This window comes from Diuraphis noxia, unplaced genomic scaffold (assembly GCF_037042655.1).
Source record: "Diuraphis noxia isolate RWA-SAM2 unplaced genomic scaffold, SU_Dnox_SAM2 contig0001, whole genome shotgun sequence".
In the NCBI taxonomy this organism is placed as follows: Eukaryota; Metazoa; Arthropoda; class Insecta; order Hemiptera; family Aphididae; genus Diuraphis; species Diuraphis noxia.
Genome location: NW_028301711.1, coordinates 100,470,603 through 100,481,169, shown reverse-complemented (window position 1 = coordinate 100,481,169; position 10,567 = coordinate 100,470,603). Strand labels below are relative to the sequence as shown.

The 10,567-nt window shown below is 40.9% G+C and overlaps 2 protein-coding genes across 2 annotated transcripts; one reads left to right on the top strand and one right to left on the bottom strand.

Annotated features, from left to right (window-relative positions):
• Positions 1-3,269, bottom strand: LOC149062819 (uncharacterized). The gene is made up of 6 exons (XM_089215417.1): positions 3,067-3,269; positions 2,839-2,992; positions 2,235-2,386; positions 1,855-2,005; positions 165-1,704; positions 1-98 (listed from the first exon to the last, which is right to left on the bottom strand). Exons 1-6 carry the CDS (start codon positions 3,267-3,269, stop codon positions 1-3), a joined length of 2,298 nt encoding a protein of 765 aa, XP_089071543.1.
• A 1,631-nt stretch (positions 3,270-4,900) lies between these two features.
• On the top strand, positions 4,901-10,072 carry LOC149062818 (uncharacterized). Its single transcript, XM_089215416.1, has one exon. The coding sequence runs from the start codon at positions 4,901-4,903 to the stop codon at positions 10,070-10,072; it is 5,172 nt and encodes a 1,723-aa protein (XP_089071542.1).
• Positions 10,073-10,567: the final 495 nt, after the last annotated feature.

The window sequence follows — 10,567 nt, the reverse complement described above, 5'->3', positions numbered from 1 at the left end:
TTAATGTGATTTTGCATTAGTAACACAATTTTTAATGTTATGCAGTAAATTTCTGGGTTTCTTTTTGGGACGGTTACTATCACTTGTTGCTGGTCTACCTAAAGTAAAAAATGCTATTGTTAAAATTGTAATTGTTATATTTGTATTGTGTATCTTAATTTTACCTGCAAGCAAACGTTTACTTCCTCTAGTAATTCCTGGTCTTCTCCTAGCTATTGTAGTTGGTTGTACTTTTATTGATGCTCCGTCTCTATGTCTAAGAGATAACGAGGATGTACCTGCTGTTGCTAAAAAAGTATTAAACTGGCCTTCTGTGTGTATTTTATCTAATCTTTTTTTGAATTTTAACAAATTATCATAAGTTGATTCACCATACTTTATTATATTATTTGACAATTTCTGAGTAATATCATCTAATATGGATAAACAATCTTGTTTTTCTAAATTGGGATTGTGTTCTTTTACAATCTGCATACTTTCCGTTGAACTCTTTTTATTTGAATCTTGATGAATGTCATGAGATATAGGTGACTGTGTATGAACTACTTCTGCAGGTAATAAGCCCTCGTAAAACGTCTTATTTGGTACTTTTTCACCTAATGCCAGTTTTGCTATTAAGTATTTGTCTTCTATGGTTACTGGAGGAAAGTTAACTCCAATTTTATTAAAATATTTGTAAACTATACCTTGATGTTTACAAAATTTTCCATGTATTCCAACTTTACATGAACAAATACCAATAGTAGGTTCAACGCAATACATGAGCTGTTTGTTTTCTTCACTCGGTACATAATACTCTTCATTTTCAACATATATTTTGTCTTTTGAAGCATAGTCACAAAGTTTAATAATTTTTTCAAAATATTTACGTGCTGTGGGGTTTCTATCATTTGAAAATTCTTGAAACTTCCTTCTATAGTAATCTTCTAGTTTGGTGCAGCAAAAATCAACAATTGAAACAACATTATAAGCCTTAACTCTACACAGCACATTTTCTTTAAATATTCTTACAGAAACTTCACTAAAATTGTTAGTGTGATGGCCTCTATTTGTGTGATCTCTCCAGGCTAAACACCAGCGTTCTTTATAAGTCCAATGTTCTACAGTAACATATCTGCACCATTTACTATACATACTTCCAATTTCTAAAGTAACTTCAAATGCGGTATAAGCTTCTTCAACTGTTTCAGCATACAGCATTTTTCTAAATGATTGCATCATAGGTTGACGGTCTTCTTTGTTTATATTATTTTTACCATCCCAAAGCCACCTCCAAACAGCTTGTAAAACATGAAATATGCAAAGAAGAGATTTTGAGTTTGGCCAAACTGCTTTCAAAGCATTAATTTCTGCATCTGAATTGTCTGTTAAAAATATGGTAGGAAAACCTTTCCCACCAAAGGCATTCTGTACATTATTTTTAATCAATAGAAATCCAGCTTTATATGATTCTTCACTTTGACCTTTTGTTATAAGAACACCCAATGGTGCAGCACCAGCTGCACACGGTGTTAATAAAAAAGTGATACAATGGTTTTCTGGGTCACAAGAACTAGTAGAATCAACAAAAACTATATCTTTAGCAAGTGGTAAATCATGGGCTCTTGACATAATTGGTGTAAGTATAAGTACTGAAAAAGGATTATCTTGAATAAAAATAGATACTCCATTTTCATTATATGTTTCTTTCTTTTCTTTAAGTTTCTAATACATTAAAATATTAAAAATTAATTAAATAAATAAAAAAAGTACATTTTAATTTATATAAATTACATGCATTGAATTGTGATGATTATTTAACATTTTAAAAATACTCTATTTTTAGTAGATTAATGGTAACAACTAATAACATACCATGATTACACCTTGACCAGTACGAGGGCCTAAATGTGTAGATCTCCATTTTTCATGCCAGTTTTGTACAGTTCTATAAGTAGGATTTAGTCTAGCATTAGCAAAATCTTCAACTGAACAATTCATCATAGTCATCACACTTTCATGATAACTGTAAATTATGAAATTATACCGAGTTTTAATTCATATTTAAATATAAAATTAATATAATAAAACATCTGGTCATATTTAAATAAGACTATAATTATAATTATAAGTACTTTTAATATTTTCACATTTATATACATATAAAACAGATAAGTATATGAATTATTTATGTTATTTTATTATTGTTCTCAATTTAATTAAGAAGTAAAATCATTTGTATGTATGATTCTTACCGAATGGCTTCTGTCATTGTCATTCCATCATTCATATATTCCTCAAAAGTTTGTCTTAAATCATCTGTTGCTTTCAAATATCTAAGGGCTTCTGCTGTGTTAATGCTATGGTTGTGTTCATTCCAAATTGTAATAACACCAAACAATTTATTCTGTAAATTATGTAACCATAGGCACATGGAACACAATTAACATATATTAACATATTATAAAAAAAATAACCCTAACAACAAATTATATTATAAAGCGTATCCTAATTCTTTTTAGTTCGAAAGAATTAGTATTTTAACTACAAGAAATAAAATATTCTCTTTAATATGGTGAAATATGAAATTATACACATTTTTGTAACTAAAAATTAAAAAAAAATTATAAAAAATAGGTCAAAAAGAAGAATATCTACTAAAAAAGAAGCTCAAAAATGTTATAAGGCTAAAGTTGCAACGTTGCAAGTATAAATAATTATACATAAAAATAGAACTATAATTTAGTACTTAATATGTCTGCATTTATTACAGACCTTAAAACAACTCATGATTAATATAGATTTATACAAAATTTATATAGGTAATTGTCACAAAAAATCAGAATACACATATTTTACTTTCACAAATGGATCAGTTTTTCTTGTAGATACAGTATCTACTTTAATCACAAATTTGACTTGAGCTTTGCAACTTGTGTTTTTAGACAGTCCTCTTTTGTTACTTTCTTTATCAACCTTATGATATGAACTATGATGGCACACAAAATGTTTTCTACATATTTAAAAATTTACCAAGTTCAATTAAATACAAAACCAAAAAATAAATATATTATAACATTCACTAACTTGCATTGAATGTATTTTCCATTTGGAACTGACGAACGAACATTCCACTTAGTGGCTGTAAGAATTGAAAATTCTTCCATCCACTTACCTATACTGCATAAATCTACTAAATTTGAACGTACCTTGGTTACTTCGTCATTTGTTTCAATAATTACGTTGTTAAAAGAAGTAGGAAGATTACTTGAGTTTAGTTTAAGATTCATTTTCACAGAAGTTCAAAAAACTTCAAGAATAAAAGAATATTGGACAACTTGTCGACTACTCATAAGCATTTACAGACAATTGAAGATAACATAACTTAGAAAACAAAAACTCTCTAATCATATTAGAGTGTTTATGTGACTAAAAATAGAAATAATAAATTTATAAAAATTATCTATTCATTTCTAACTAACTTTGTTTGTTATTATGTAAATAAAATTAATTAATTGTGTTATTAATGCAAAATCACATTAATAAAAGTTTATTATTTATTATATTATTATTTAAATATGAATATACTATTATTATTACTATTAACATATATATATATATATATATATATATATATATAATATGTTATAACTATTAATATTAATCATTATATGTCCAACTAACTTTGTTATTATGTTAATAAAATTAATTAATGTAAATTTATTAACATTAGAAATTGTGTTATTTGTGACTATGCTTCAAAAGACAAAATATATGTTGAAAATGAAGAGTATTATGTACCGAGTGAAGAAAACAAACGGCTCATGTATTGCGTTGAACCTACTATTTGTATTTGTTCATGTAAAGTTGGAATACATAGGAAATTTTGTAAACATCAAGGTATAGTTTACAAATATTTTAATAAAATTGGAGTTAACTTTCCTCCAGTAACCATAGAAGACAAATACTTAATAGCAAAACTGGCATTAGGTGAAAAAGTACCAAATAAGACATTTTACGAGGGCTTATTACCTGCAGAAGTAGTTCATACACAGTCACCTATATCTCATGACATTCATCAAGATTCAAATAAAAAGAGTTCAACAGAAAGTATGCAGATTGTAAAACGGACAATCACGGACAATCATTACATCATTCAAAATAATATAAAGTTAATATATTATAAAATATTATAAAAAAAATATTCATTTTTATTATTATTATTATATTTATGTATTGTATTTATTTGTATTGTTTGTTAATATAATATATTCAATATATTTTATATTTTTTAAATAGTAAATAATATATAGTAGTATAGGTATATAGTATATCGTAATTTAAATTTGAATTTGGCGCTAAACATTTCAGACCAATGAGAATGCCGTATTTCCCTATGGGTTTTATTTGATGTGCGGAATGTTAATATGCACCGCGGCGCATGTGCCGACCGGTAATCAAATCTTCATTATTATTGTAAATTGTCGTTATTGCCCTATCATTATTTGATATTTATTGTTTATTATTATTTTGAGTTGCGCCCGGGAAAAGACGTTTTCCTGGCCAACATATGCACATTTTTCGTGCCTTATAATATATTATTGTCATTTATATACGACGTGCTATTATTTATATTTATTGGTCACCTATCCCGTCCAAAGTCGAACACCATTTTCCTTTATTCTAGTGGCTGCCCAGCCAAATGCTGAGCGAATAGCTGGCAGTCCAAACATTTGGTAGCAGAGCGTGGTTCTTTTATTACTTAATTGTGGTGTTCACGTTTGGATTGGGTTCGTGACAGTTTAGATAGGACCATTGCCCCGTTTTTATTGTAGTTGAGCGCTGCTAGATTGAGTGATTGTCCCGGGGTTACGTGCGCGCACCTTTTTCCTGCATCTTTCCGAACTCGTAACCAGTCGCCATGGCTGCTGACGAGGAATTGGAGCGGGATAAACGCGCGAAGGATCGGGCATTGGCTAAACGGGATTCGTACGTCGCTCGCATTAAGGCTATCCACGCGGCTGCTTTATCGGCCAGCGATGATGCGACCAAGGCGCCGCGATTACTCGCGGCATCCGCCAAGCTGGATAATCTAGTGACTGGGTTCGAGATTGAGGACAATGCTGTGTTCGAAGCTTATTGTGCTCTCGATATGTTGGGCGAGTATACGACGGACCTTCTTGTTGAAGTAAACGAGTGGGTTTATGATATCCAGACTATTGCTTCTCGCTATCGTGTTCAACCCGTCGCCGGGGGAGACCCTCACGTGGCACAACCCCGCGTTTTCCGTAGACTACCTGAAATTCCATTACCGCAATTCGATGGCGATATTCACAAGTGGCCCGCATTCCGTGATCAGTTCCTCGCGGTAGTGTCTCAATTTCCGGACATACCCGACATCGAGCGGTTTTATCATTTGCGTAGCTGTATTCAGGGAAGTGCCGCCGACGTCATCCGTGGTATATTGGTTTCGGGAGCCACCTTCGCCGTAGCCTGGGCCGCATTGGTATCGCGTTACGACAAGCCGCGTTTAGTCGCGGGATCTTTTGTCGACCAATTATTGCAAGTGCCCGTGGCGTCCGTGGACAGTTTGTCGGACTTGAATAAATTTATGTCGGTGTTCGGTGAAGGTATTTCAGTCCTCACCGCATTACAGGTTCCAGACTTAGGCGATTTCATTTTATTTTCACTGGCGTCACGGTGCCTTTCGTCGTCGTGTCGCACGTTGTTTGAGTCGGAAACGACAAGTGACTTTCCCACGGTGGATGATTTGTTCACATTTATCAAAAACCGTATCGCTATACTCGAGCGCGTACAGGGCGCCGCCGGTAAACAGGCCGTGCTCGCGTCCCGTCCTAAGGACCGACCGTCTGCGCCGTCGAAGTGGTCACGTAAAGTGGATCGACCATCGCCGACATCATTAGTCTCAGCTGTGCCAGTACCGCCGCAACCACCGCGCACATTGTCGTGTCAATACTGCAATAATTCACACGCGCTCGATGTGTGCCGTAAATTTAGTTCACTACCCGCGGATGAACGCACGAAATGGGCGCGTGCTCAACGTATCTGTTTCTCGTGTCTCAGCCCCGATCACTGGTCACCTAATTGTAAGGCGCCCGCCAAATGTGCAATTTGTTCACGCCGTCATCATAGTTTGTTGCATCCGACGGCTACGGACGTTGCGCCGTCATCGGAGGCGGAGTCAGCTGCCATCCCCACATCGCTATTATCCGGGCTCGGGTCGCCGTCCGTCGTGCTTGGCACGGCGTTGGTACATATCCGCGATCGTTCTGGGAGTTTCCAAGTGGCCCACGCGTTGATCGATTCAGCGTCACAAATAAACGCGATCTCACTGCCATGCGCGAAACGGTTAGGTCTCCGTTGGTCAACTTGGTCGGCACCAATTTCGGGTTTAGCCGGCGTGCCGGTAGTCACGGTACAAGGACGAGTCGATTGCCATGTTGTGCCGCGCTACGCGTCCGATCCAGTTTTAGCGTTCGAGTCATGGGTTCTACCGTCTATAACCGGTGACCTCCCGCGGCATTCGTTGGAACCGTCTGTACGGGATAAGTTTTCGCACTTGGCGTTGGCGGACCCGGATTTCCATACCGCCGCGCCGGTTGATCTATTATTAGGCGCAGACCTGTTTTCATCTATTATTGACGGGCGTCAGGTTGTTGTGGATAAGTCGTTGCCAGCCGCGTTCAGTTCATGTTTCGGGTGGATCCTTATTGGGTCAGTGTCGCCGTCAGATATATCGATCCCGCAACCACCCGCCGTGTCTCTACTCACGTCCGTGGAGCAATTAATCGACCGGTTTTGGCACATCGAAGAGCCCGACGTAGCCCCGTTGAAGTTTACCGACGCCGGCAAATGCGAAGCCGTATTCCGTGATAATGTTGTCCGTGACGAGTCCGGCCGTTTTTTGGTTCCATTGCCGTTTCGTGTACCGTTGCATGATAATTTATTTCCTGGGTCTCGGGCGGTCGCAGCCAAACGGTTCGATCATCTCGAGCGAAAGCTAAGCTCGAACGATCGAATGCGCACCAAGTATAACGATTTTATGTCGGAATATTTGTCACTCGGACACATGTCAGTGGCGTCCAATCCTGGCCGGTATTTTATTCCGCATCATGCTGTGTGTGGCGCCGATGAAAAATTCCGCGTAGTGTTCGACGCGTCCGCTCCGGTCGCTGATGGTTCGTCATTGAACACTTCGTTATTCCCGGGTCCAAAGCTACAACAGGACATCGTAGATGTGCTCACGCGGTTTCGTTTGTTCCGTCACGCATTTACCACCGATATTTGTAAAATGTACAGACAAATTACGGTCCTTCCGCAATATCGTGCGTATCAGCATATTCTATGGCGACCGTCCCCGCACATGGAGCTCGTCGAATACGAGCTAAATACCGTGACGTATGGCGTAAATTGTGCGCCGTTCCTCGCGCTACGGGTTTTGCAAGAGGTCGCTGATGTCGACTGCCGCGGTTCCGCCCGCGTGTGCGACGCGTTGCGCCACCAGACGTATGTAGACGATATTTGTTACGGCGCCGACACTGTGGACGACGCGCTCAGTATTCAAGTAGAGTTAACGGCTGTCCTTAACGGCGCGGGTTTTGAACTGCGAAAATGGGCGAGCAACACCGTAGCGGTCGTGCATGCTGTTCCGGAAGAATTCCGGGTGATTAAATCTACAACGTTTGCCGGTGATGAGGGTGGTGACACGAAGGTACTCGGATTGTCTTGGCATACCGGTGGCGATTATTTCGGATGCGAAGCTCACCTCGACTCAGCCCCGGTATTTACCAAACGTGGTATATTGTCACTTACCGCACGTTTTTTCGATCCGTTAGGTTTATTCGCGCCGACAATTTTTCTTGCCAAGCACATTATGCAACGCACCTGGCAGTCCAATTGTACGTGGGATCAACGGTTGCCTACCGAGATTCACTCAGATTGGTCGCGGTTCGTCGACGAATTGCCCGCGCTAGCCTCCGTGCATGTTCCGCGTTATTTCAATACAACTGTAAGAGCTCCGTGTTCGTTGTATGGATTTTGCGACGCGTCGCAACGCGGCTACGCCGCGGTAGTGTTTTTGCGCATCCACGATGCTCCTCGCGCGACGTCGGTCATGTTGGTCGGTTCAAAGACCAAGTTAGCGCCGATTAAACCGTTATCGATTCCGAGGCTCGAGCTGAATGCCGCAGTGTTATTGTCGCGCTGGATGAGCCGAATATCTTTATTATTAAATACGCACATCGATATCGTTGACATGTGGGCCTGGACGGATTCGTCGATTGTATTGTCATGGTTAACTGTGCCCCATGACACATTCAAGCAATATGTATCAAACCGTGTTCACCAGGTACGGACGTTGTTGCCGAGTTGTCAATGGCGCCACGTCAGTTCGGAGATGAACCCGGCGGACTGTGCGTCCCGTGGGTTGATGCCGTCTGAGTTGCCGCACCATAAGTTATATTGGCAGAGCCCCGACTTTCTCCGTGACCCTCCGCAAGAATGGGGGAGTGACATCGCGCGTTTGCCCGTTGAGGAACTCCCTGAAGTTAAATCTGTGTCACCTGCAGTTTGTTTAGCTGCCCCCACGGTCGAATGGTTCACGCGTTTCTCGTCTTACGACGCACTCATCCGTGTGGTCGCGCGTGTGCGCCGGTTTATCGATATTTGCCGCCGACGTCCTGTCGTGAGATCGAATGCGCTTACTCGAGTCGAGCTCGACGGTGCAACTCGCGCGGTGATCGCTGCGTCTCAACGTGTCACATTTCCGACATTGGTCAGCGACCTGCAAAAATTACACCGCTTAGCATCCAAGCCGTTGGCACGGCTGTGCCCTTTTGTCGATTCCGAAGGTATAATCCGCGTCGGTGGACGCTTACGTCATTCAGAGTTACCGTACGATTGTCGACATCCAATTTTGTTGGCAAAAGGGTCGTACCTCGCGCTACTGGTATGTCGTCACTGGCACAAAATCACTGGTCACTCGGGACCACGGGTAATGACCTCTTTGATACATCGGCAATATTGGATTGTATCGCTGCGTTCCGTTATCCATTCTGTCGTTAGTCAATGCACACGGTGCGTGCGTCTCCGCGCGTCCGTCCCCACGCCGGTCATGGCGGATCTACCAGAATCGCGGGTGTTGCAATGTCGTCCGTTTTCTTGCGTCGGTGTTGACTACGCCGGGCCTATACCCATGCGTGACAATAAATTACGAAAATCTAGGACGTACAAGGCGTATATAGCAGTATTCGTATGTATGAGCGTCAAGGCCGTCCATTTGGAATTAGTATCAGATTTGTCCACTCCGGCCTTCCTCGCCGCCTTCGACCGGTTCGTCGCTCGGCGCGGCCTACCTACGACGGTCTATTCCGACTGTGGAACAAATTTTGTTGGTGCCGACAGACAATTGCGTCAGCTGATTAATAGCCCAGCCGCACAATCGATTATTACGTCCGGGAAGTCCTACTGCGACTGGAAGTTTAATCCCCCCAGTGCACCACATTTTGGTGGGTTGTGGGAGGCCGCAGTACGCTCGTGTAAACGACTGCTCGTCCGAATCATGGGTGCTCACGCGTTCACGTACGAAGAATTTACAACCTTATTGTGTCGAGTTGAAGCCGTGCTGAACTCACGCCCCCTCACTCCAGCATCGACCGACCCTCACGACCTCGACTGTCTAACGCCCGGCCATTTTTTGATCGGCCAGCCGCTGTTAGCGCTCCCGCCGCGTACTACTGAGTGTCCGGAACGTTCGATCACGGACCGTTGGAAGCTGTTGGACCACTGTCACCAGCACTTCTGGCGCCGTTGGTCGACGGAGTACCTTCATACGTTACAAGAACGAGGAAAGTGGACACGCGATCAACCAAATATTGAAGTCGGACAGATGGTCACCATTAGGGACAGCCTAGCCCCTCCCTTGGAGTGGCGACTTGGGCGGGTGCTCGAGGTGTTACCGGGTACGGATGGTGTGGTGAGAGTTGTGCGCGTTCTGACTTCGCGCGGTATACTCACCCGTCCTGCAGCGAAGCTCGTTTTATTACCTGGTAATGGTACAGGTCCCCTTATTTAATTATGTTTAATTGCCATATGGCCTATTATTTTGTATTTTTTTTGCAATTATTACTCATTGCATTCTATTGAATTATTAACCATTTATTATTATATTATTATGTCAAATTATTATTCACCTTACCTGTTGGTTAGCGTTATTTATTTTTTTGTAATATTTATTCGTGACCCTCTTGTCACTTGTCAACGTATTTAGCGTTATCTATTATTATTATATTATCTATTGTGTCCCTTCTCACATTTTGAGATAATTGTTATTTTATGATATACTTAATCTGTCTATTTTTTATTTACATTTATATTTTTTTTTCCTTCCGGCCTTTTAATATGTATAAACTAGGTCTCAGTATCGGCGGCGTTCAAAGAGGGATGTGAAGCTGCGCCTCCCATGGGGGAGTATGTTTGAACTTCCCGCCGCTTCCAGCGCAACATTCGGCAACCGGTCCGCGAGACAGCGCGTCGCGCGGCCCGCGGACACCGGGCTTCGGCCAAGTCG